The 26,764-nt window shown below is 37.5% G+C and overlaps 1 protein-coding gene across 10 annotated transcripts in view; it reads left to right on the top strand.

The window, feature by feature from the left end:
- The window catches only part of SUN1 (Sad1 and UNC84 domain containing 1), a 34,527-nt gene extending 7,991 nt beyond the window's left edge, over window positions 1-26,536 (top strand). For 5 of the 10 annotated variants that reach the window (XM_051631758.1, XM_051631756.1, XM_051631755.1 and 2 more), the window contains 22 exons: window positions 3,197-3,293; window positions 9,654-9,845; window positions 10,169-10,359; window positions 11,198-11,224; window positions 11,329-11,523; window positions 12,994-13,116; window positions 14,073-14,156; window positions 14,477-14,587; window positions 15,961-16,059; window positions 16,727-16,820; window positions 16,934-16,992; window positions 18,181-18,326; window positions 18,475-18,699; window positions 19,172-19,258; window positions 19,656-19,699; window positions 20,711-20,850; window positions 21,865-22,115; window positions 22,321-22,405; window positions 22,899-23,014; window positions 23,442-23,609; window positions 24,217-24,309; window positions 24,744-26,536. In XM_051631758.1, coding sequence (XP_051487718.1) covers window positions 3,217-3,293; window positions 9,654-9,845; window positions 10,169-10,359; window positions 11,198-11,224; window positions 11,329-11,523; window positions 12,994-13,116; window positions 14,073-14,156; window positions 14,477-14,587; window positions 15,961-16,059; window positions 16,727-16,820; window positions 16,934-16,992; window positions 18,181-18,326; window positions 18,475-18,699; window positions 19,172-19,258; window positions 19,656-19,699; window positions 20,711-20,850; window positions 21,865-22,115; window positions 22,321-22,405; window positions 22,899-23,014; window positions 23,442-23,609; window positions 24,217-24,309; window positions 24,744-24,857 — 2,721 coding nt within the window. In that variant the 5' untranslated portion in view covers window positions 3,197-3,216 and the 3' untranslated portion in view covers window positions 24,858-26,536. Of the gene's footprint in view, window positions 1-857; window positions 877-3,196; window positions 3,294-9,653; window positions 9,846-10,168; window positions 10,360-11,197; window positions 11,225-11,328; window positions 11,524-12,993; window positions 13,117-14,072; window positions 14,157-14,476; window positions 14,588-15,960; window positions 16,060-16,726; window positions 16,821-16,933; window positions 16,993-18,180; window positions 18,327-18,474; window positions 18,700-19,171; window positions 19,259-19,655; window positions 19,700-20,710; window positions 20,851-21,864; window positions 22,116-22,320; window positions 22,406-22,898; window positions 23,015-23,441; window positions 23,610-24,216; window positions 24,310-24,743 lie in introns of those variants that run through there. The other 5 variants (XM_051631764.1, XM_051631765.1, XM_051631760.1 and 2 more) reach the window with 4 other exon arrangements.
- Window positions 26,537-26,764: the final 228 nt, after the last annotated feature.

The raw sequence follows: 26,764 nt of genomic DNA, 5'->3' as shown, positions 1-26,764 counted from the left end.
CCCTTAGTACTTGGAAATAGATGTTTATGAGCTTCTGAGGAAGGAAAAAAGGCTGCCTCAAGTTTGGGCCCAGTAATGCTTGCAACAAAGCTGGTACTAAAAGCCTACATGAATCTGAGTCCAGAGAGATCTATGGTACCTAAACCAAAAGCCTGCTGGGCACCCAGAAGTGTTTAAACTGGAACTAAGTACTTTGTCTTACCTTTCAGGTTCTCTGCCAAGTTTTGTGTTTTAATTTCCAAAATATTTTATTAGCATGCCTCTTTCTGTTCTAGATGTATATGAAAGTTTCATAAATAAGAATAATTGATATATAATAGGTGGAGTGCTGTTAAACTTGAGTGAACAAATTAGAGGGAGTTACTGTTTTCTACCCACCATGGTCTGTTCTGTAGTTTAGAGTTCTGCTATAAGAATGTAGAATATTCCTAAATAAATTGGGTTGATTGTTTTGTGGGTTTTCTTTTGAAAAAATGGGTAACTAAAATTTAAGTTGTTGAGCTAGTAGCCCGGTTTAAAAAAAAAATAAATCTAGTTTCATAGTAAATTGTAGGTGTCTGTTTTTGAAAATTGTGGTGGTTATTGCTGAAGATTATTTTCAAGTTCTATTTAAGTCAGGTAAGGCTGTTTTATTCCTTGGCAAAAACTGGTAAAGGCTTTTCCCTTTGAGTCTGAATTAATTTTAGAGCATCAGACAAACAGTGAATCAAACCAAGCCCCTAAATCTTCTAAGAGTGCCTTCTAACTCTGTGGTGCTGAGATGGCAAACCTGTTGTGTTTACTAGAGATCTTGGTGTTGTGAGTATGAGAAGCAGCTATTAATAGATCTATGCATAAACACCCTCAGGGCTTTTCGGTGAGCAGTGCCATTTTCAAGTACGTATTTTATCTAATACTAACTTAATGATATATTTCAAAGCTTATTAAATTTATAAGAGATATGATATAAATTCTAGCATTTGATTTCCTTAGAAATGAAGTAAAGACAGAGCTGACGGGGAAGGGGAAAAGAACAGGAAAGCAGCTGAGCAAAGATGTTATTTTTCAAAGTCTGATTTTGCTGTGCCTGTATGGGTAGCAGAGGCAGAGGGAGGAGCTGGGAGGCTACTGAAAGCTCCCTCACACAGCCTGGCTTTCCACATGAGAGCATACTGCTGGGTGTCAGAAGCATGATAGCAGCTATTGAGTTACCAATTTAAAACTGGATTTATTGATAAAATTGTGTGCTAAGCAGTCAAGATTGGCTCCAGTGGAAACTAAACAGAGATGCCCCTGCCTTGTGGTTTCTAAATCTTTCTGTTGGGATAGACCAATTTAAACAGAACAACCTTAATCATAGTTTTGAATTTCAGTAGGTCTATGTAAGAGAAATCTGTTTTACCGTTGTTTAAGGCAAATGCTGTTTGATGTTATCAGCATCCCTTATCTTGGAATTCATTGTATTTCCACTCTCGTTACTTGTGGAATCATTACTTTCTGGTCCTTATTTCCTGTGTTCTAAAATGAGCTCTTGTTTGTTGTTAAAGTACAGCAGCAGTTCTTGTATATTCTACCACTATTTGCTGCTTGTTCTAGCAAGAGAATTAGACTGCTTTGCTAGTATTTCCATGCTGATCTAAGCTTCCTCTAAACAAACAAAACATTTTATATACAAGCCAGTGAAAGTATTATGGCTCAGGGACAAGTGAAATAAGTGTAGAGAGATCAATTAATGGAAATATTTATAAATAATATTAAAAAAATAAATAGCAGAAGTGAGACCTTAGTTTTCATTAACCCCACAAATGGGAGGTGCGTTCAGAAAACTGCAATGTTCAGTTTTGATTTTTAAAAATAAGGAGGAAACTGTCTTCAGTAGTAATGGAAATATCCTCCTGTCTTATTGGACATGTCCAATGGATTTGGAGGCTAAAGGTGCGATGACTAAGATATTTTGGTATTAAACATAGAGATTTATTTTTGAGCTGCTATTACGATACCTGTGACACTGCTTTTTGCTTCTATTTCTTATATATAGTGAAAATAAGTGAGAACTTTTTTCAGCGTACCAAAGTGCATTTTCCAACATGAGATACTTCTTGTTTTGATTATAAGAATTAAACTGTAGCTAGGGATATTTTTACCTCTAGTTTATGCTTGTCAGCACAGTTGTGTGGAGTATCTTTTACTGCTGCTGAGACAGGAGGTGTAGATAATCTGAAAAAATAGCCTGGATACTGCTTTTCTAATCCATGATAGCCAAATCCCTATTTTTTAACCACAAATAACCTACTATCAAATATTTTTTTTTCCTAGAAAAGCAGAACTTTTCTTGTGACTAATAAAACTGAAAAGCGCTTGTGGGTTTTCTGCAAGTTTTTTTTAACTTAAGTCAAATTGTAGATAATACCACAAGTGTATCCATGCAGCTCTGCAAGTTTCTTAATATGAGTACATCAGTTTTTATTTCTAAATTTATTATACCTTCCAAAGACCCCATGGAAAGTTTTACAAGTGTGGGTTGGGTGTTTTTTTTGAGTGGATGGCACTCTGGAAAATATACCTAATTCTAGCCATGTGAGTCAGTTGGCTCCTTTGCTGGGGTGTGTATTCCATGTTTTTATGTCAGGAATAAATACACCAGTACCAGATACTACAATTTAATGTGAAATGAAAGAAATGTCCTTGCTACTTAGTGGATGGTGTTTGAAGGTTGTAAAGTGACTGGACTATATGCAAAAACTTTCTCAGGTTTCATCTGTGTTATTCTTTTGTTGGCACACGGAGCAGCCTATGCTTTGCTCTGTGGGCTTTCAAAGCAAAACTCGTAGTGAAGAGACCTGAAAGCATGGCTAGGTATTTCCTGAAATATTTATGCTTAGGTTTTGGAATGCTAGCAATAACTTGGTTCCTGTGGAAGTGTTGTGGTAGAGTTGTGATAAGAGCTTGGCTCATGTTACAGCAATGTTTCAGAGAACTCAGAAATTGCTGAAAATAGTGTATCATAAAGAGAGTCTTGGTCAAAAATACACTCATCTTTGTGCAGGGATACTTAGCACTAGCAGCAATACTGCTGAAAAACTGAGAGCTCCATGTTTCTGCTAACAGTAGCTTTTTTATTTCAATACTTCATAACAGGCTGAACGATGCAAGGGCTTTTACATTGACTTTACGTAACTTTTAAGTCATTGCAATACTTTATTTTCACCTTTTACAGTATGATTTGAAACAGTCAACATGGACTTTTCACGTCTACACACGTACACTCCTCCCCAATGTCTGCCAGAGAACACTGGCTATACATATGCACTCAGGTGAGAACTCTCTTCTTCTTGTAGAGAAACTGCGTGTTCTCTGAATGTTGTTAATTCTGGAGAGTGTAACTTTCATGGTAAGTAGCCAACTTATTTGAACAAGCAAGCTTTGTCTGGTGTGTTTTAAAAATAACTCTGGTGTCCTAAATGGCGGAAAGAATACATGTTTAACTAACAGGACAATGACTAAGGTAATGACTCAGTGTTTATTAGTTGCTAGGAATAACTAGTCTCCGCCTAGTTACAACTGCTGTTTTATTTCTCTAAATACGTCATCAAAATTCTTAGATGCTTTCTGCTGTCTTGTAATGTGTGTGTGTTTTCTTGTGTGACTTAGCACCATTTTAATTTTAAAACACTGATTGATATGCACTTGGCTGGAAGTCACATGTGGATTGTTGTTGTGGTTTTTTTTTTTTAGCAAAATGTATGTGAATGTAAAGGCTGTATCCTCATGAACTTGTTTTTTTTTTCTTGTATCTTTTTATTAAATTCGTCATTATCATACTGTTTTTCTTAAATCACTTAATTTTTATAAAAACTCTGTAGTGTGCTTGCTAGGTTTTGTATTATGTATTAAAAATGAATGTTGTGATGTCCATTTGAATTTTTTATATCAATAGAGCACATTAGGACTGCTGATTTAATGTATCGAGCTTTTCCTGTTGCTGAATCCTGAGGCATTGGCTTTGCTAATTTTACGTGGGAAAAAATTCCTTTGCTCATTAAGATGCAGTATGAGATTGCTTTCTGTTCTGTGCCTGCAAATCATGTCTTTAATGTGCATTGAAATACAGTATTCAGGTTGGAGGATACTTGGCTACTTGCCAATAAAACAGAAGTTGGCAAAACTGTAGAATTAAGAGATCACTAACAATATTCTTGCTTTTTTGTACTCTCACACTGTAGTGTCATCAGTTTTAGTTGGGAATTGTGTTGTTTTTTTAGCTAAAGCCTGATATTAGCAGTATTGAAGAATGGTGTGTTTTATGTTGCATCCATGAAATTGCAACTCTTCCTAGATTTTTAGAAAAACATGGGTAGAATGGTGGTTAAACACAATTGGTTTACTAATTTCAAGAAAAAATATGCTAGACAATGAAAGATGATTTATGTGCCTTATATCAGAAAGCAGATTCACAGTGATATTGCTAAGCATTTTTAGATATCTCTGCGTTGCAAGTGTACCTTAGAGATTGACTGAAATTTTATGACTCTTTTCCCTGTTGTGAGCCATGACAGTAGACTTTGATTCTTCAGTTTTTTTAGACAGCAATTTTTCTTTCTGAGGATATCTTTTTTACAACAATCTGCGATACTGTCACAGTAATTTGACTTCTCCTTCGTTGTTATATTTGTCTGAAATGATACTAGTATGTTCTACTATGCAATCTTCTCCACAGCAACTAATTTTCTCATGGGTCTCAGTGTTAGATTAAGAAATGAAGATTTATTTTCTCTCTTTTTTTATTATGTGTATTTCTGATAGTATTAGCAAATTAAGTTTCAATGGCTTGCTTAAACTTATTTGGGATTAAAACCCTTCTGAGCTGGGTTTTTCTTCCTGCCCACTATTTTGTCAGAGTTTCTGTTTCTCATTGAAGCAAATAAGAATGCTACAGCAGCAAAGATTAACCTGCCAGGAAAGGAAGATGCAGAATGCTAAATTCTATTTGGGATCTGGAATGTAGTTCATTATGACATTGGGTTTTGTGTAGGAAACAATGGGAGTGTTTGACTTCCTACATAAACAAAGATGGTTGTTTTGCAAAGCTGAGAACTTGTGACAAGGCCTTTGTAGAGAGGGAAGGATTGAAAGAAAGGAGATGCCTTGAAACTCTTCAGCCTCCCATTTTGCTGTGTTATACACGAGTTCAGAAATGGGTAGAGCTGGGTAAGCTGAAGTTTAGTAACAGACTTAATGAAGGCAAGTATAGTTAAACAAGGTTGAAAATAATTCATTGTGATTCTTCCTTGTGTAGAAAAGGATTAGCAAGCACTTCTATCTTAAATTTCCTCTTGAAAAATTCTCTGAAGCCCCGAATATTAAAATAATGGGGGAAAACTACTTGGTACACTGCCTGCCTTCAGGCTGTCAGAGTGAACTACAGTCTTGAGCAGGCTCTGGCTGTGTGTCTGAGTCTGTGCAGAACATGCCATGTGTTATTGATGTAGCTCATCCTACCTTGGGTCAAGCAATATTTGAAAAATCCAAGGAAAGGGTGAGTTAGGCAGAGTTGCTAATCAGAAATATTTTCATGCCAAAGTTCATTCCTTCTTCTCCCCCCCCCCACTTGCTTATATGCTGATCTGGCTTGTTCTGCTTTTGAAAATTCAAGCTTCACGTAATCTGAGTTCCTTTAAAGAATTTGGCTTGTGCCTGTAGCACTGCAAAAAGAAGTACAGTGAAGCTAGATACCACAGAGCTATTAATAGAGCTGGTTATGACCTATTAATAGAATTTATATTAATACTCACTGGAATTGCTGTGTGTTCATAACTGTTTGTAGTGCTTCTGCTTTATGATTTTACTCCTCCAGCGCAAATCAGAAAAGTGTTAAACTGATACAGCTAAATAACCTTTATCCTCCTCAAAATGCAATTCAAAACTTGTCAATCTCGCCTACTTGTCAACGTGTAATTTACACCCTCCTCTTCAGGCTAATTTTTCTTTAGTCACCATCATCTTTTGAGTTGTGTTGGTTTTGTCAATTTAGGTACCTCTAACACTACTTTTTCTTCACAAATATGGAGTAAATTTAAAATAAATTGGTTTTATGTTGCGGGTTTTTTTCTGTCAGAGCATTAAATCAGATGTAACTTTCTGCAAAATAGTTGAATAAATTCCTTTGGTGTTTTTATGTATGTTCTGGGACTGATTTGAAGCAATAGCTAAATAACTCGGGGTAGTATCCTTGGTCAGTTAATATAAACAATGCCCTTGTCAGAAAGCACATGAACATTCTTATACTGATTATATGCCAGTGTCCATGTTAAAGATGTCTGAGCTGTAGTTCTCTAGGTGTATTGCACTTATCTATTATTATCTCATATAATGAAGAATTACTGTCCATTTCATTCCAAGAAATAATTATAAAATAAATGACACTTAAGGTCCTCCAAACTGAGCTATAGATGTGCTAAAATTGGCAGACCTTGTTCTCATTCCATTTATAAATAAACTTGAAAAGTAACCCACTGAAGTCCAGGACATTATTGTTCTGTAGAAGCTCATATGGAGTTATCAAGGTAATAGCTAAGAAGCTGGAAGTGTAAGACTAGATACAGCAGATCTGCCAGCAGCCAGGGGAGCTGTTTGTCAGGAGAAGGAACCAGAGTTTGCACTGTTAATGTACGTTTTCTAGGAGTGTAGTCTAACTGCATCCCAGCTTTAGTGTGTTTTTACACTAACTATACATATTGGGTAGGAGTACTGTCAGTGTACTGGTTTATTTCTGTCCTGTGAAAGGCAGGTTTTTTGGGGTTTTTTTGCATTTGTTTGGTTTTGTTGATTTGTTTATTTACTTTAGTCTTTTCTGTAGGAGAAAAAAGGCTGCTTTCCACAGAGGTGGCAAGTTAGGAGACTTCTAGGTACTGTCCTGCCAACAAAAAACAGATAATTCTCTTTATTTTCAATGCGAAGAGAATTACTGTCCTGTATAGGCAAGAGAGAAGCTCTCATTATGTTTAAAGAGAAAAAGATACCATTATTTTTTTAGATATTAGAGCCCAATTCCAAGCTATGTATTCAACCCAAATTGATATAACTGCTCATTGAGATACTTAGTAACAGCAAGTGTTGATAAACAGAAACAAATTGAGGCTGATCACAGCTGTCAGCTTGCCCTGTGTACTTTGTGTTCTTGTGAATTGAGTATCTGTAAGAAACACTGAGTGAAGATGAGGCAAAGCAAATGCATAGTGGCAAATGTAAATAGCAAAAGGGAGTTCTGAAACAACTGTTGAGGGAGGGACTCAGTGGTAAAGTATGGTGGTTACGACCCTTTCAGAGGGTACAACAGGAGGAGCTGTATTTAACCCATGTTCTTGCCTCACATCTGTCAGAGTGCAAGCTGTTGAAACAATATTTTTGAAAACTGTAAAAGTTATATCCCTTTGTACCTAATCAAATGTAGACTAAATCTATTTTCACACAAGGAGGCTTCTGTCATATTTCCTCTCTGCTTTCCACCCAAATGTAAGCAAGGATTAATAAGCATAACGTGTATATTAATGTATGTTGGGTTTGTCTTGCACTGTGCTTAGAGCTCTGCCTTGCACAGGGTAGCACTGCACATGGCAGCATGAGCAGGGCAGACCAGTAAGATCAAGCAGGTGGTGCCAGAGACCTGCCATCAAATCTGTGCACTTCTGGGTGATTGAAGAAGTTATTTTGGACAAGCTTTGGTCTGGTCCTGTGGGTTAATGGCCCATTCGCTGTTGGAACATCTAGATGCTTTCCTGCAGTGATTGTCTGGGTTAGGTTTTATAGCTGAAAGAAAGGCAGTTCATGTGCTCTGACACAGTCCCATCTTAATGCTTTACTTTGCGTTGTGGAGCAATCCAGAAGCTTGCTTCTAAAGCACCCACTTTGTTGAAACTCTCTGCTGTAAATGTAACTACTAGGCCTTCTGAATTTGTAAACCAAGGAGGCTGAGAGGAGACCTTATTGCTCCCTACAACTACCTGGCAAGATGTTGTTAGTGAGATGGCCATCAGTCTCTTCTTCCAAATAACAAGCAATAGGACAAGGGGAATGGTTTTAAGTTGCATCAGGGGGCGTTAAGATGGGATATTAGGAAACACAAAGTTTTGTCAAGCATTGCAACAGGCTGCCCAGTGAAGTGGTGGAGTCACCATCCCTGGAGGGATTTAAAAGCAGTATAGATGTGGTGTTTAGGAACATGATTTAGTGGTGGACTTGACAGTGTTGAATTAATGGTTGGACTTGGTGATCTTAAAGATCTTTTCCAGCCTAGATGATTCTGTGATTCTATCATACGTATCATATTACTTTGTAATATTCTGGAGTCTTTAGTGATTGTGTGAGAAAATTGTTTCCATTACATTTTTATAGTGTCTGTTTATAGGTATTTTTTAAAGGGACAACTTCCATTTCAACTACAGATTGTGCAGTAGAATCTGCTCCTTCAGACCTGATTTTCTTGCCTGTGTACTTTTTTTGAGATCTTGGGGAGGAGCTGGTTTTGTTAGCTCAGCTCTTCTTTAAACGAACAAACTAACTAAACCCCTAGGAATAATGAAGTAACTGCTGTTACAGCTCTGTATAGCCTTATGGCACAAGAGGGGACAGAAGCCTAGGACATGTAGTGTTCAGATGCTCTGGGTCACAGTGCTTAGTGGTTCATACTGCGCAATACCCTGTAACAAGAAGCTCTGCTCAGTTGCATAACTGAATGTTTCTTTTGATTTTAAGTATGAGTATTCTGCTTTGGGCTAAACTTCTGGTTTAGTAAATGCATTTTTTTACTTACTCTTCTGTTTAATTTGTTCATGTTTGCCTTGTGTTGCTGCTTTGTCTTCATTGTAAGTTTTCATGGAGGTACTGAAAGAATGAAGTGTGAACGTGTGAAGTAGAGTTCCTGGGGTAATGATGTGAAGCTTGTCTGTGTAAACTTGCCTCTGAGAATAAGCCAGAGAAAAACAGATGAAAGACTGAATATTTTTTTAATTTGTTCAGAGTTAAATATTTCTAATGATTTGCATTAAGAAGTCTTAAAAGCACATTTTAAAAAAGTAATGAGTGTTAAACTAATGAAGGTAAAGTAGGGAAGTCTTTCAAGTATCCTAAAGAGGGGAAGTTTCTACCTATTGGGAGATGGAAGTTCAAAGTAGTTGGGCATATGGATCTTCGATTCTTCTTCAAAAACAATGAATTGGCAAACAAAAACCGAACCAAAAACTCTTACTATAAATGAATTTTTACCTTGCAACTTAGAGTGCGTAATGATTTTTTTAATTTGCTGCTAGGTGTGGTGAAGAGACTGTGTCATGAACAGCTTCTTCTCTCAAAGTGGTCCCAAAACAACTGTGTCTGGGGCTGTATAATGAGTGTTTGCTCTGGCTTAACTTCAAGTGTTGTTACCGTGGTGGTTGCCTCTTTCTAACTGTGATTTGCTTTCAGTTGTTAATCTTATAATATGAATTGCTGAAGAGAACCTTGAATATCTGCATACTTCTAAGTTATTTAGCTTATGTGACACATCTTGTAGGAGTTGCTCGATAACCCTGGATAAACTGCTTTTAATGGAAACTGAGACTGGCTTGGAGGTCATGATTGTTACTAGGGGAATTTTTCTCGTAAACTCTGGTAACTTTGCTTTTCTTGTTTTGCTGCAGTTCAAGTTATTCTTCATCTGCTTTGGATTTTGAGACTGAAAACAAAATAGATCCAGTATTTGATTCACCAAGAATGTCACGGCGTAGTTTACGGTTAGCTGCTTTAGGACTCAAATCAAATGATGCACAAAACGATATCCATCATGACAGTGCTTATACTGGAAACCTGTCCTTCAGAGAACAGTCTTCTAAGTAAGCATTTTTTATCATCAAAATTTGTTTGAATTTTGAACATACAGTGCAAACACAGGTTATCTACTGTTTTGTTCTTTGTTCTCAGCATTTACTGCCTTACTTTGGAAATTCATGTTCAGTGTGAGGTTTTTGTTTGCAGTGAAGTCTTTGCAAAAGTATATAGATGCTTGAATGCAAGGATTTTCTTTTAAACTTGATTTGAGCTGTCAAGTCACATCAGTGTTAAAATACTATGACTGTTGGGTTTATTTTCATTTAAAATGAGACAGAAATTTGCATCTTTAGTGCTACGTCTTATTTGTCTTTGCTTTGTTTCCTAGTGTGGCGAAGCAACGCAGAAGTGTAAATAAGCAGTCTGAGGGTGCAAGACACAAGCAAAGGAAGACTATATCCAGCTCTTCCATTTTTAGCCAAAACAGTTTCAATAGCCATGCCAGTGACACATCAATGGTGTCCACTGCATTGGATGAAACTTCAATTCGAGAGCAGACAGAAGTTGATCATTTGTGGGGTAGGTAATTATTGCTATTGCTCACAGCAAACTGCAAATGATGGTTTGGTGTGTATGAACATATGTCCCCACCTTCCTTCTTTTCCCCATCCACTTTTCCATCCTGCCCTCAAACATCTGCATTTACTGATTTGCTGCAGATGTCTACTTGGGAAGACACCACTGGAAACTCAGTCCATTGTGTAAACTTGATTTCCTGGCATAGTCCATGTCAGGACACATTGCACAGCCAAGTTAATACACCAGGCAAACATATACAATTTTGTGATGCAACACTGTAGATTGTATAGATGTAATTGTCTGTTGTCATTAACTTCTTAATGTCTATAGAGCACTGCATTTAAAGAATGACAAACATGTAACTTAACTTGGAAAAGTCAAAGGAGAAGCATGTTATTGTTTGTTTATAGGCAGAAGTGTGTTTAAGATCTTAGTAGAACTCATTCTAAACTTCAGGCTACCTGGCTCTTAATACAGGATCTTAAAATACAATAGTAGCAAAGTAGTTACCAAGCAACAGAAACAGCGTCAGCTTGGAATGAGCTGCTTTAAAAGTCACATGGGAGCTAAGAAAAGGTGCAGTTGTCTTTCATATTATTTTGTCTGCTGCTTCTGTAGTAGGATGCTTATCACTACCTGTTACCCTACTATATTAATATCTGAATATATGGATTTATTCATCGGGTGGACTGCAAAATATGTTAAATGCTAACCATAAGGTTGCTGTTCTTTGCAGTCTTAAAATTAGCAGGACTTTCAATTTGAGTTAATGTCGGAGACTGTAGTTGATTACTGGACCTTCTTATACTTGGGACCAATTTTTTTTTTTCTTTTGAAGGTCTGGATGATGAAAGCGACCCTAAAGGTAAATACACTTTCTTTTTCCTTCCACATGTATTCTCTTGAGGGGTAACTAGTGATAGCAGTACTGATGTCAGTGCACTGAATGGTTTACTCTTGGTTTGCTAGGACGTGATGCTGCACTGGTGCAGGGAAATGGTGAGATCTCAACAGGAGAAACACAGACCACAATGATTAACGGCTACATTTGCAGTGACTGCAGCATGCTTTCTGAAAGGAAGGAGGTTCTTACAGCCTACTCAGCTTCCCATGTGCCATCTTCCAGAATTTATTCTAGGGACAGGAGCCAGAAGCATACATCTAGTAAGTTACTTTCTCTTGTGCTTTATCTAGGTAACAGAATTGGATACAGTTTACTTGATGCGTTTTCCATGTAGCATTACTTCTCCTACCCTGCTAAATTTACCAATAAATAAATTCTAGAAATCAGCCTATACAAAATACCTTTTCTATATCAGTTGAAACTTTATGTACTTGACAACCTCTGATACAAAATTAACAACTTTTTTTTTTCAATACTGATGCAAGAATAAAATGATATTAAAGTTACAGTAATGTGGTATCTTGACAAGTTATATTTCCAGACTGGTCTGGAGGACAATGGGATGTTCCAACCAGCAATGATTGTAGCAGTCTCCTAATCTGGTATTGGATCTGTGTATGTCTGCAAGTTTTTTTGTCAGGGTCTAGTTTCTTTATTTTCTACTTACAAGAACTTTTCAAGATCAAGCAGAATTTCTACTTTGCAGTGCTTCTGTTATCCAAGAAATCTCAGAGATCCTTTTCTACTTTCTGCTTTTTTCCCTCCTCATTTAAAGTTGCAGCTTAGAGTGTTTTTAGAAGCTAAACCTCAACCATTTGAAAAATTAAACTCTAAAGGGAAAAAGTAATTCCAAATGCACTTCTTGGGGACTACACTGCTAAAGTACAAATACAAATGAATCTGCTGTAAATAAAATGATGCCTTTTCAAGGCAAGCTCTGTTCTGTGGCTGGTTGTTCTCTGTGCCTTGACTGCCTGCCTCTTGTGTAGCATCTTGAATTTCTTGATTGTTGGTAGTCCTCTGTTATCCTGACAAAGTTGTTTCTTGAATGACCTTGACACTACATGAAAACTGTTTTTCTGTGCTCCCGACTTTGTATCACACAGGAGAATTTCACAAGGAACTAGTCTTTGTGCATTCCTTTGAACTTTAATCCAGTAGTTTGTGTTAAACTTGGGGAGCATGGGGGAAGGGGCACACAATCATGGCAAGTTTGTGAATGTGGCTGGGAAAGCAGCAGTATGGGGGAATGCAGCTTTCTTTCCTGTGGCTGTGAAGAAGTGTTTGTCTCCAGCACTTGAGGCAGATCACTGCAGTAACTTCCTCCAGTGTAAAGGCAGAGAAGAGGATAAGTCCTCATCCTCTCAAATCCAAAATAAGGGTGTTGTTTGTTTCATGGGAGTTGTGGCCACAAAATCAGTGTCAACAGCTCACATGATTGAAAAATCCAGAGTTCTGTAAGGAAGGAATTAATTACTATTTAGAATTCTTAATGCTCATGAAGGAAACTTTCAGTCTTGAAGGTGTTTTCGCTCGGATGTGCAGCTCTTACAAAAGCTTTGCTGTAATATCTAGTGCATCCAGACTTTTCAAACCACGCTTGCTGAAGTTTCATACTCCTGGCCAAACAAAGGCTTTCCATGCTTCATCCTCACTCTTCCACAAACTAACAGTCATCAGGGAATAGGACTACATCTTATATTTGTATTCACACTGTTTTTTTTCAATAGGAGGAACCTATTTCTACATGAGTAAGATTCTGCGATTGGTCAAACATACTGCAGCATCTTTTGCATCACTATTAGTGCAACTATTTCAAATGGTTTTGCTGAAGCTGGGTTATGAATTTAAAGGTACCTTTTCAGTTGTCTTCCTTGGTCTCCACACAAAGTCAGGGTGTGTGTGTTGGATTTCTTTTTCTTACAGACTTCATCTTCAACACTGCGGTGATCTTTTTCTGTAGTCTTTTGTCTGGCTTCTGTCTTTCTCCCTTTTTATCTCAATTGTGCTCCCCTTTTCATACTTTGGCCCTGGTTTGGAAGTATTAGGATTCACATTTGTGAGATCTCTTCACCTAGGAACTGGTAGAAGGTAGTGTTGAAATTGAGTAATTTAAGTTGATTTAAAAAAACTATTTGATAGTGTCAAATCCTAACCTTTCAATGTCTTTAGGTCTGGATCTATCTTGTTACCTTTAAGCCTTAAAGCTTGATTAGATCTGTCTTGCACAGCTAAAACTACCATCATCACTCTGCATTACCGTAAAACCCATCTTCTTTTCCTTGACAATGTTCTCTTCTTTGATGCTTTCCCTTCTATAATACATGATCTATGACTGAAGTTAAATTGCCTTAGGCAGAAGGTAACAGTTCTTTGTGTGACTAAAACTTTGTTCTCTCCTGTTCTCTCTGCCTTGTAACTTACTAATTCTCTCTTCTCAGTCTTTTAAGATCTCTGCTAACTGGCTGAAAGATGTAATGGGTGCCCTGTTTAACAGAATGATGGGAATAGGGACTCATTATTTGATTAGCTGTTACTTACGGGCTTTTTTACTAACTTCACTATCTGAAAAAAAGCAAATAAGTTTTTGAATGAAAAGGCTCCCTGTTATTTAAAGAAGAAAAAAAAAATTACACACGGAGTAGGCTGCTTCTTTGATAATTTTTCAGTTTTCCTGTGAGTAACCTGGTTTTAATCGTGAACCAGGCTGGTTTGGATAAAATCTGCATATACGATAGCTGAAATGCACATATATGAAAAGCTTTAAACTGGAGTTATATTCCATGTATACTTTTTGAATGTGTTGCAGCTCACTCAGACTACTGTGGAAGCATGAATGTAAAAGAGTTCTACAGAGAAGACAGCTATCTTGGTGTAAATGAGGAATCAATATGTAAGTATAATGCTTGATGTTGTCTTTTAGCCTTGGGCTGTACACCAGGTTGTTGCTGTACAAGTAGTATCAGGTACCCCATGGCTCTATGGAAGCTACAAAGCAAATGTTTGGGTTTGCAACTTAAATACAGGGGGAAGAATGGTGATAGCCTGGTGTACTGTGATATTTCCCAAGCAAGTTTTATTCCACAGAAGTTTGCTTAGTGTTTTTTGGGTTGATAACTGATATTCTGAAGTAGACTTGTTTGAGTTATCTTGTAACAATCTTGATTTGATCCTGGCTTTGTCCCATTAATCAACTGTTACCGCAACCAACAGGTGATGACTGTAAGGGGAAGAAACATCTTGAAATATACACCACAGACCACATGCAATCCTCACGGGCTAAAAGGGTAGCAAGGACCATTTGGCACACCTTTTCTTATGCAGGTTGACTCGGACCTTTTTTTCTTTTGCTTTTATTTTGCATTGCAATCTCACAATGTTAATAATACATACTATTTTGGTTTGTTTTCTACCTTCATCTGTTGAAGTAGATTAAACTTTTTAAATGTCTAGAAAATTAGCTTAATGCCTTTCCTGCTTGAGTTCTTTCTGTGATCCTGGCTTTTGTACAAACTTGGCAGACTGCTCACTTAATTAGTACAAACAAGGTGTAGGTACAGCATACACCTTGTATATTAGAAAGACAAGTCAGATTGTTAATGAATTGCACTTTGAGCAAGTTTGTATGCTTGATAGGTTGAAAAGCTGCCTTTAAATGAAAGCAAGGTATGAGGTATTGGTATGCAGATTATTTGAATAAAGGGGTTTTAATGTTTTATTTTTGTTCTAGTGATAGTCAATTTTTACAGGAATCTTATATAGGGATAGAATCTTCCTTGTGAGCTGAGCGTTCCCTAGCTTGAGTGACAAAAGCATCAAGAATCTGTTGAGTGATCTTTATTCAGCAAAGGAAAATGATTTGAGGCACTTCAGTCACCTAAGCTTTGCAGAATATTGGGTTGGTATATCTATAATCCTCAGATTAACCCAGACATATCTGCTAATTAAAAATGTAGGATTATTTTCTAAATGTATACTGTGTAGTTTGTTCTGTAGAATGAGCAGTCCTAGTCTTGGATATAGTAATTGGCTTCGTTGGGCTTTAAGTTAGAGCATCTTGTTATAGTGCTTTGGTTTATTTTTTGTTGGTTTTATTAGTTTTGTTCTTCTAATTTAAGAGACTCAAAACTGACATACTGAAGATCCTGGGAACATTCAGTTTAATGAAAATTTACTGCTTTTAACTCTTAGTAGGGAAGATTTTCTATTATTTGTTAATATTTCTTAGTCATCATTATTTCTTTCACTAGGATTTAAAATTTGTAATTGTTCCCTCTTCTGCACATGAACCTAGATAACAGACTATAATTTGAAACAAGATGTTTTTAAAGTGATGTTGTGCTTAAAACTTTTTGTGGTAGTTCTTCTTTTGCTCTTCTCTGTTCTCTTTGATAAACATGCTACAAAATGTAAACCTTTATTTTGGAAAAGTGGTATTCTAACTGCACAGATTCTGTTGATCTGTTTATCTCTATACGTGAAAATTCCACTTCTAGATTGTCTTAGTTTTACTTGGCTTCGTATTTATTAGTGGCTTGCTTTGCTTTTAAGTAATGAAGAACCAAGTTTGTATATTTACAGAAAGGTATGGTTTAAAATTATACAGAACACTGAGTCTGTTCTGCTTCATGTACTGTGAAAGAACCTTAAGCTCAGTTATGTATGTTACCACATGGAGTTAATTTGTTATAATCCAGGTTACTTTATGGTTCACGTGTTGCAAACAGTGGGAGCAACAGGATGGCTTGTGTCTCAGAAGGTGGTGTCTCTACTTTGGCTGGCCATTCTTTCTCCAGGTTACTATCCTAGTCTGTATGTGTGTGTGCTGCCTGTTTTTGACAAGCTAGGAGCCTGCAGTGTGTGGCTTACACTAATGCAACTATGCTTGTGCTGTAGCTTTTCTACCTTGAAATGCACGTGATGCTTTCTTTACTTTAATTACTAGATTATGCTTAAAGAGAGGGTGTTTTTCTGTTCACAGGCAAAATGGGAGACTAACCAGACTGTTTTGTGAGGGAATGAGTGTGTGAATAGCACAGAAAATGGGATATCAAGAAAAAATGGGGTGGGTTTGATTTGGTAGTCACTCCAGTCTTGGGAGTCTTCTTAGCAGAAACTGGCATTGCTAATCTGTGCATTACTTGAAACATACTAATGTCTCTCAAGTGTGTGGTAACTTGGATTCAAATATGAATACTGAGCTTCTGGCAAAGTAGCATTGTTATAACAAATGAGCATTTCATCTTTTTGCATGGCTGTTGTTTTTTTTGAGTAGCTAATACTATAATGCTGTCATACCTGTGAGATCTAGATGTTAATAAGCTGCATGTATTGCCTGCATTCATGCATTTCTCTGCTGTGCAGAGCATTCTTGGCCACTGACAGTTGCATGTCCCTCTGCTTGGTTTCTCTGAACATGTGCTGCAGTGATTACATTTCACACTGCCACTTTTTGTCTTCTAGGGAGGGCATCCTCTGCCATGTTCAGGTTGCTTAGAACTGGGTGGTATCAACTTGTTACTCTGATGTCTTTGCTCAAGGTGTTTCTTCTAAGAAGGTCTGTATTCTTTGAAAAAAATGCTTTTGTAAGCAAATTATTTACCCAGTTATAATATAAAACAATATGATGAAGTTAATGCTTCTTGTAAACTTTCTGCTCTCTTTCTCCAGATGCCTTCCAAAGATCTACAAGCCGTTACTGTTTCTTATCCCACTCCTGTTTCTCCTAGGTATGTACTAATTATAATACAACTCTGGGTATGCTTACTACAGCTGTTCCAAAATAGCCTTGTTAGTTGAACTTTTGGTTTATGAAGAAGATGCAGATGCAAAAAAGAACAAGTTTGTGAACAGGGCAGTAATTCAAGCTAAGCACTGACAAGTCATTGAGCTTCCTCCTTGCCATGAAAGGAGCACCCTTGGTTTAATTTCAGAGCTCTTAACACAGAGAGAACAAGTGAGTAAGTAAATGCACTGAAGTCCTTTTTTCTTTACCTCCCTTGATAGGAATAGCAATGAGGTCAGGAGGAGTAGGCTGCATACTGATTGCTGTGATTGGTGGTGGTCTCCATTAAAATGTGGTTAAGTTCTTTTACCAACTCATCTGAAGTCTTTCCTTTGCTCTAGGCCATGCTTTAGTTGCTTAAAATACTGCTGTTGAGACTGGCTAGTTCACAATATTCCAGGCCAGCTGTCTACTCTGAAATAGACCCAGTTCCAAATACTTCCTGAAAGTGGTAGGCTGTTTCTGAAAAGCAGTGTGAGGTCTTTGCATGTCCTAAAACACTTGTGGCTACTTTGGAGAGAAGATGAAGCTTCTCAGAATCTTATAGTGGGGATTCAAAATCCTCTGTACTAGGGAGAATAAGAAAGAAATAAGTTATCCTGTGTGGAAAATGCTGTTACTTCTATCCAAGGTATTGCAAAAATAAGTGTAATCTTTGTGAAATGCTTGTTTCCATGGAAACCTAAGTTTCCTCCAGCCTTTATTAGATATTATGCAATGTAGTACTGCAGTAAGTAGGGTATAAGGCAGATATTTTCCATTGAGATAAAAAGCAGTGTTTACATCTGCCTTCAGTGAGCACAGCCTGTTTTAAATGACATGTAGGTCCCAGAGAAGCAGTAGTATTGAGATAAAGAATATATCATGATATCAAAGCACAAGTTGCCAGCCATACAGCTGTGTGAGTGGTACTGATGAATGTTCCCTAATATTCTTGAGTGCCTGACTTAACAATTTTAAAGCTGGCTCATGCTGATGTTTACTTAGACTGGAGTAGTGTCCACTTTGTGACATGTACTTTCCAAACTTGAGGTGGCTGGTGTCCTTAAGTAAGAAGACAATCTGTAAATATAAACAGTCTTCAGGGAGAATTCTCTTGAACACTTTTTTTTGCTTTTTGTTTTTGATCTAGGTATTTGGTACTGGGGGTCAGGTGGCTTCATTTCATTACTGCCTTCATTCAACTGGACAAGAACCGATACAATGCAGAGAACAGATGACTCAGTTAGTGTTTCTGAACCACAGGCTGATTCTTTTTACCCTGTGCAACCTCCAGAGGTAAGAGAGAACAATCTAAAGAACTTTCCTACCTTTCAAGACTACTTAGCTCCCATATCTTCAATATTTTGCAATAACTACTTGACGCACAAGGATAATGCAAAGAACGGTCTTGATTTTTATATATTAAAAAATCTTCATACCTTAGGATACCATAAATATTTTGGATTCTGGTCGTATACGTGAGCTGGAAAAGCAGATGGCCTTAGTGTCTGACAGATGCCATCACCGTGATGAAAAATACAGTGAAGTGATGCTTCTACTCCAGAACCTTCAAGACCAGGTTGCTCAGATGAGTGACAAAAGTGAAACATTGATGCTAGTAAAAAATGTGATTAGTCAACATCTTAAAGATGTGAAACTGGAGGACAAGGTAAGATACTTATTGATGCTTTCTGACACTGATCAAAGTATTATTTTAATAATGCAGATTATTAGTAATTTGACTTCAGGATTTTTTTTTCTCCTACAGAATTAACTGATAAGTAGTAAATGCTGGGGACTAGTCATTGGCATTTGTTCCTTATTTGTTACTGATGACAAAGGATTAATTCCAGTTACATGGTCTAAAGTAGAATCTTGAATTGCTGGATTTATCCTGGTTTTGTACAGAGAAAGAAGACTATAGGAAGGACTAGTGACAAGGGGTTTTGTGGTTAACCTTCATATAACCCCTGCTACTGCTGAATCAAGCCTTGGTATTTATTGCAGATTCTATAATTTCTCACACTACCTGCACAATAAGTCACTTAAACACTCAGAATTGTATAAAAATGTTTTGCACACAATTTCAATTATGCTATTTGTACTCAGATATGAAACACACCACTTTTTTCTTCCCTAAGACTGACTTCCTGGCTTTACATCAAGAACATGAGTTGCGCATCCTGCAACTTGAAGACCTTCTTGGGAAACTCTCTGCTGAATCCAAGGTATTGGAAGTTAGCTTTGCTAACTCTGTAATTGCAACCCACTGATAAAATAAACTGATTTTTTTGGCAGTCTCAAACCCTGTTTTGTTTTACTCTAGCTATTACAGCTGTTCAGGTCTCAAAACTCGTTTGTGTTCTTGCTCGCCCTTCTTGGAGAGGGTTTCAGTCCAATCATTAAAAATCATTCACTTGACCAGTGAGGCAGGTTACATTTGTGCCTCTGTCTAGTAAGATTTTTACTTCAAATAGAAGTGTGGTATAGGTGTTTATATATATATACAGACACAGTCCTGTAGAGGTGAGGCTAAAATGTGTCATTTTCATTTAACATTCTTATCCTTTTTCCTGTCACTTGTGTTTCTCTGTGTATGTTAAAACTAACTTCTGTATTTTTTAGGACATCCAGAAGAAGCTTGACATAACCAAAGCAAAATCAGTGAGGTATAAGCACTTGTCAAATATCTTGGTTTTTTCAGTCCTGATGCTTATGGATGCTGATATACATGTTCTTTGAAATACAACAATCCTTTTTTTGTGTGTTAGTTAACTGACCTTAAGAGTTTGTGTTGTCAGCAAGAGTATTTCTGTCTTATGGCAGACTTTTAACTGTGGTGCCAAACATCAGCACAAGGCCCACGGCCAGTGTCTGAGCAGTCCTGCATCTAAACTTCATACTAGAAAAAGCTGTTTATGTAGTTGGGGAGAGAGTGAATTCTCATCAGAATTAACTTTTCCTTCAACTGCTTAGTGAAGTATACAGTAACTGCTTTTGATAGCCTTTGTATTCAAATTCTTGAGTTGTATCAGCTCTAACCTTTGTCTCTGTGTGTGTTTGTCAGCTATACTACTTTCCACTCATGCACTACAAAATGCCACGGTAAAAATTGCAGCACTTCATTAAGTAGTTTCCACATCGGGAAGAGGAAAAAACCACTTTCTGAATTAGATCTAAATGTAAAATGGCCTTAGAATGATGGCTGATATTTTTTCCATAGCGTGTACTGAACACTGGTATCTATTAGTCATAATGTGACCTGCTGCTTAAGCTCAACTTGACACCTACCTTTCAAGTTATTCTGGTTTAAGTAAGATAATTTGTGGCAACTCTAACTAGTGGCAAACTCATGCAAATAAAGTTTGACTGGTTTGCCAGAAACTTTAAATTCCCAAAAGTCTATATCTGCTTGACTTACTAACTTTTCACCTGGTGATGTTCTGAAATCATCACTGCTGGATTTGTTCACAACTTCAAAATCCTTTACTTTGACTATATTAATCCTAAGTATGCCTTAAATAGCATCTTCAAGGAACTGCAAGTTCACAGTGTCTATCATGGTGAATAATGGAGCTTGAAAGCACTTTGTATCAGAAATGTACATTCTCACACCTTTGGAATTTGATGGAATAATTCAAACTACTCTTCCCTAATTATTATCTCCTTGTTTTTGTTAGAGATGATTATGAGCATAATCAACTTTTGTCCAAAGTCAAACAGCTAGAACTAGAGTTGTCTCAGATGAAATCAGAGCTGCTAAGTGTGGAAAGTGTGAAGACAAGCTGCAAGAAAATAGATGGCATTCTTGAAAAAGTAGGTCTTCTAAATTCTGCAACTCTCCCAGTAAAATTTGGTACTATTTGATTTTGTTCACTAACTTTCTTGAAATGCTCTTCAGTAAGTAATGTGGGAGTAGTATTAATCTTAAAGTGTGGGAGCATTTTATGTAGTGGTATTGCAGTTTTTTCCATCTGTGCATAACATTTTGCTAGACAAGAGGTTATAGCTTATTTTCTACAGTGGCAGGTTTTTATAATTGAAGAAATAATGCAACAGCAGTTCTGCATACACTACTTTGCTGTTCTTAAATTATTGTTGTATATATTTTTGTCTAAACCATGGAAATGTGGACAAGAAACCTATGTGTAAGCAAGATAGGTTTGTGATCCGAGAGTTGTTTTAAAAAAAAAAGAAACAAGCTTAAATTATTTTGAAGCATTTTATAAGGTCTGACTAGAATGTAGCCAAAAAAATACAACAATAAATATTGGTATGGGATTGTCAGCCTTGGTAAATTACCGTTCTGTGATAATGCTCAAATATGATCCAGCTATTGTGTATGAAATCAAAGCATAACATGACTGAGTGATTAAGCAACTTGCATAACTCGGACTAACAAGTCCAGTGCTTCCCTCAGAGTTGCCATGGTGCCTTTCTGAACTGTTGCAGCCAAGTTCTTTTACTGTGAAGTGTTGGACCCCTAATATAAACTGCATGGTTTGCTAGACCTTTAATGAAAGAATCACAGAATGGTTTGGGTTGGAAGGGACCTTAAGGATCACCTAATTCCAACCCCCCCTCCCACTAGACCAGGTTGGTCTTGTTCGCCAAACCAGTGAAGCATCCGGAGTTCCCATATATTCTTCTGCACACCTGACTGGTCTGTTGTTTCAGTGTAAGTCAGTGTAGTTAAAACACGTGTGGAAGCTAGATTTCTATGTAGTACTGAATGTGTGTGTTCCTTTCACATATGCCTATTACCTATATGGTATTAATGGTTTGTAAAGACTAATCATGTCTATTATAATTGTTAATGTCTTCTACTAGGTAGATGCCCAGGTCAGAGAATCTGTCAAGCTAATGCTCTTTGGTAATCAAAAAGAAGACCTCCCTGAATCGCTTCTCCAATGGATCACGTCCAACTTTGTGAGCAGGAGTGATCTGCAGGCTTCACTGCGGGATCTAGAATTGAAGATCCTCAAGAATATAACTCTCCATCTGTCTGTTACAAACCAAAAAATAACACCTGAAGTCGTAACAAATGCTGTGTCTAATGCAGGGATTTCTGGAATCACAGAAGCAGTGAGTTCTCAAAAGTTTACTTAGAACTATAGAGGATTCTTCTATAGGCATTTTGTGAAGCATGACTGACAATATAAATGTTAATGACTTCAAGAGATCCTGTATATATCCTCAAAAAGATATATACAGATGTGTATATATGAATTTTTAAATCAGTTGATCTTAAAATCTCTCTTTTTCCATCCTTCTCTGTCTACATCTGCAGCAAGCACAGATTATTGTAAACAATGCACTGAAACTCTACTCTCAAGACAAGACGGGTATGGTGGATTTTGCCTTGGAATCTGGAGGTAAATAGTAGAGGAAACACCATTTTTGATCTTCATGGTATTTATGGTATTGACTAAAAATCCTGAAATCGAGACTAAAGGTTAATGAGTTGCCTGATTATCAGACTACTGCAATCTGTGCATGTTGTTTACAGAGTTATATATCAGCCCCAGTATGCATGGACAGGGATATTACAGTTCTAAGCATGTGTATAACTGAATAATAAGAGAATCTCAGATCTCTGTGTGAGGTGTGCACCCTACTGAACTCCTAGGGAACATGTAGATTTTTCAGCCTTAAATGAAAAGCTTGTAACGTGTTGTTAAAATAACATGGTATTTGATAGAAGTGTTGTATCCCCAGAAAGTTAATAGACTTTAACAATATCTTTAATATTTCGTTTCAGAGGAAAATAACTGGTGTATTCATTAAGCTCTGTACAAATCTCTGCCTTAAAGATTTCAGCAAGAACTGAGTGATTATTTCTGCTAACCTAAATATATCTCTTTTGAGGTGGCAGCATTCTGGGTACTCGCTGTTCTGAAACCTATGAGACCAAAACAGCATTAATCAGCCTCTTTGGAATTCCTCTGTGGTACTTCTCTCAGTCTCCCAGAGTGGTGATTCAGGTAACTAAAGGCCAAATAAACAGACTCAGCAATGATACCTTGAGTTATTTGGGTTGTTTTTTGGATGCTGGATGTTTGTCTGTCATATATTTGGGGCATGAGTACTTTGAACTATCTTCCCACGAGTGGGATTTTTCTAGTAATTTCTGGGCACTGCTCAAGTCCTACTCTAGAAGAATGAAAGCCATTATGGGAAGCTTGAGTGGTGGACTGCACTTCTGCAAAGTGTGAGCCCTGCAGAGTTCCTGGTGAGAAGTAATCTCAAGGTGTTCAGGTGGATATGCTGTCTTCCTGAAGAGTTCTACCAAATAGATTGTATTCTGCCCCATGCCATCTCAAACTCTCCTAATAATTTAGAGTTCATTGCAACTCTTTATTACAAAAAAAAAAAAAAAAAATCTTGTTCTCTTCTCCCTCCTCCTTCTAGCCTGACATGTATCCAGGAAACTGCTGGGCTTTCAGAGGATCCCAGGGGTATCTTGTAGTGAGGCTTTCCATGAAGATCTATCCAACTGCCTTCACACTGGAACACATACCAAAAACACTTTCACCAACAGGAAATATCACCAGTGCTCCTAGGAACTTTTCAGTCTATGTAAGTGTCTCTGAACTTCAGTTGGTGTTTGTATGCATAAAGAATGTTTGTATTGCATATCTTGGCAAAATAATGACTTAAGGGACGGTTTCTGTCATTGCTCTTAAAATTGCTTATATTGTTTTAAGAGCTTTGAGACTAGGAACAAAAAGTGTTACAAACAGTTCTTGGGGAAGGGGGGTGTGGGTTTTTTTTCCTCTTGCCTTATAGAGTAGTAAAGAGTTTTGGAGGGGGTGATGATGGTTATTAATGTGGTGTATAGTTCTTTCATACACTTTAATTGTTCCATCCTTCCTCCAGTTCCTTCTCCCTCTCCCCCAATTTTGGATCTTCATCTTATCTATAATGTGCCTTAAATCTTTTTTGAAATTGATTTTTAACTAGTACCACCATTCCATAGGCCTGATTGGAAAACAGAAGACCACAGGGTACATTATAGTTGTGATATCTGAGAACTTTTTTGTCTAATGCTTAAACAGGTCTCTCTGCAAGCTTCTGGATCTTGACTTCCATCTTGTTTATAAGCTGCCTGTTAATAGTTATGTAGGCTGGTTTTGGTTTTATTTAAAATTTGATGGAAGCAAAAAGCTCAATCCTATTGTTACAGGGTCTGGACCATGAATATCAAGAAGAAGGTGAGCTTCTAGGACAGTATGTCTATGATCAAGAAGGAGAACCACTGCAGATGTTTCCAGTGATGGTAAGTCTGGATGATAAGATTTAAAGTGCCAGGAGAAAGATAGTCCTGTTTTTTATGGTAGTGAAGGAAAAAGGTCTCATTCTGTTGGGGACTGTAGAAGCTGAGGTAGAAAGGGTCAGTCTGTCTGTCTGCCTCAAAACCTGTGGACTGAATAGATTGGAGGGGATGAAAACTTTGTGCTTTCTGGACATAAATGGTGTGAAGACACCAGACACAGGAGAGTCTGCTTCATGTTTTTTCCAGCTCCCTTCACAAATAACTCATTGTAAGGCAAGGAAGGTTCTGTTCAAAGTGGCAGGAAGTTCCCAAGGTGTGACTTAATTTCATTAATAAAAGTTGGGAGTTGCAGGAATCTTAAGAAAGCAGCTTGAGTTGCACCTGTTTGTACTAGAAACCTAACTCTGGTTTGTGTGTTTGCTTTTTCCTTCCTCCAGGAGCAAAGTGAAAATGCATTCCAGATAGTGGAACTGAGAATTCTTTCTAACTGGGGCCATGCAGAGTACACATGTCTTTATCGGTTCAGAGTGCACGGGAAACCTGCCCAGTAATCTCCTACACTACAGCTTGGGTTGTTCTTTGTTGTACATTTTGTTCTCAATCTGTATATACCGGAAAGCCTAGAACACTGGAATCTTTAAAGGACGAGGATGCAAGATCTCTACTGCAGAACTATTGATCCTCTAACAAAGGCAGAAGACTGTCAGCAGAACTGAATAAAAGCTAATTTTTATTTGCTCTAATGCTCAGCTTGTAATTGCCAGTTAGCTTTATATTTTTGTGTCCATGCTGAGAGGAATAATGCATGCAAACTGCTCGGGTTCATCAAGCCCAGTGGGCAAACAGGCAACACCACCTATTTTATTACAAATGAATGTATAGGCTTTTTTTAAAGAATAAACCACACTTTCTGCAACTAGGAATCTGCCTTTTTTTTTTTTTTTTTTTTTCCCCTAACCCAGGAATTAACTGCATATATAAGCCTGGCACCATAAGCCAAAAACTGTGGTACATTTTAAACACTGACTGTGGCTGAAGGTGTCCTTCAGTTGTCCCTTGGTTTTGATCTTTTTGGTGGTTCCAAAAGGGCTTCTTTGTGATACATGTTGAATATAATTATTACTGTCAGGGAAAGGTAACACAACCAAAACTAGTTTAAACACCAGCTACTGAGAATGCTTTACTGTAATTTGGGGCCATGGATTGCTCTAAAAGTCAGGGATAACTTTAACTGAAGTTATTGAAAGGGTTTTTACTATAGCAACTTGGCCAGTTTGTTTTTTGTTAGTGTTAAATCCAAATCAACCTTGATGTATTGACTTACTGGATGAGAGCTGATAAACCTGCTAAATTGCTTAGGAAACATGAATATACAACAATTGAAGAATTTTAATTTGTCAAAGGTAATCTGTTTGGGACAAGAATTCCCGTGATGGTTCACTGTTCACCTCAGTAGATGCTGTACCCTGAGAGTGCAGCATGTGGGAGACACAACTGAAGTGAACCTCACTACTCCACACTTACAAGAGGGACTTGTGCTCAGTGCTGCTGTGCTGGGACACACAGGCATTCCTTAATCATCCCAGAAACCTTAGAGAAGATGAGACTCGATGTCTTTGCTCTCAGAAGCAGTATTTCCATCACAGACTGAGCTGTATCTGTTTATTTCCCCCCTTAGGACTGCAATTTTGAAGATCCTTTTCAGAAAAGATTCCTGAATTGTATGCAGAATTTTTATTTTGCTGTTATAATGCATTTTATAGTTACAAACTGTTAACACATGGAACTGCTGACTGGTTTTCTGAATAGTTATGTATGTTGCACAACAGTCCTTGAATGTTTTAAAAAAAAAAAAAGTCTCCAGGTGAAGAATTTTTGTTTCACTTGAGCTAGAGACAGAGCCTATGGCCTACTCAGAGGAGCTAGATCACATGTACAGGTGTTTTCATATTATAGGTTACATATTTAAAATTAGAATTATCCTGTATAAATTGAAATTAGGTAGCTGGGGTGGGAATATTTTGAATAACACTAACTTATTTTTTAAAAAAGCAAGATAGGACTTTGTGCAATGTATTTTTGTAAATGCTTTTCAAAACGTCTGTTACTCTTTGCTGCCTCCCACCTGACAAGATGCTATTGAGATGTTTAAATTAAAAAAAAAAAGAGTTTTAATTTTTTGAAAGTGCATGTAATATTTGAAACAAGAAATAAAGCTGCTTTTTCCGTACTTTTGATCACCTGCTTCAGTAACTGAGGCCAGGAGGAAGGACAAGGGGCAGGTCTTCCTCACCCCCGGCTCCTCCTGCTTCTCACGTGCGATCCCAGCGAGGGTTGCGGGGGGCCGTGCGGGGCCGTGCGGGGTTGCGGGGGGGTGTGCGGGGCTGTGCGGGGCCGGGGCCGCTGCTCCCGCTCCCAGCGCTCCAGGGCTGGTTTTTCCCGCCGTGTTTGGGGCAGC

This window comes from Apus apus, chromosome 14 (genome assembly GCF_020740795.1).
Source record: "Apus apus isolate bApuApu2 chromosome 14, bApuApu2.pri.cur, whole genome shotgun sequence".
Lineage (NCBI taxonomy): Eukaryota > Metazoa > Chordata > Aves > Apodiformes > Apodidae > Apus > Apus apus.
The sequence above is the reverse complement of the archived record's forward strand: the minus strand, read 5'-3'. Positions and strand labels throughout refer to the sequence as shown.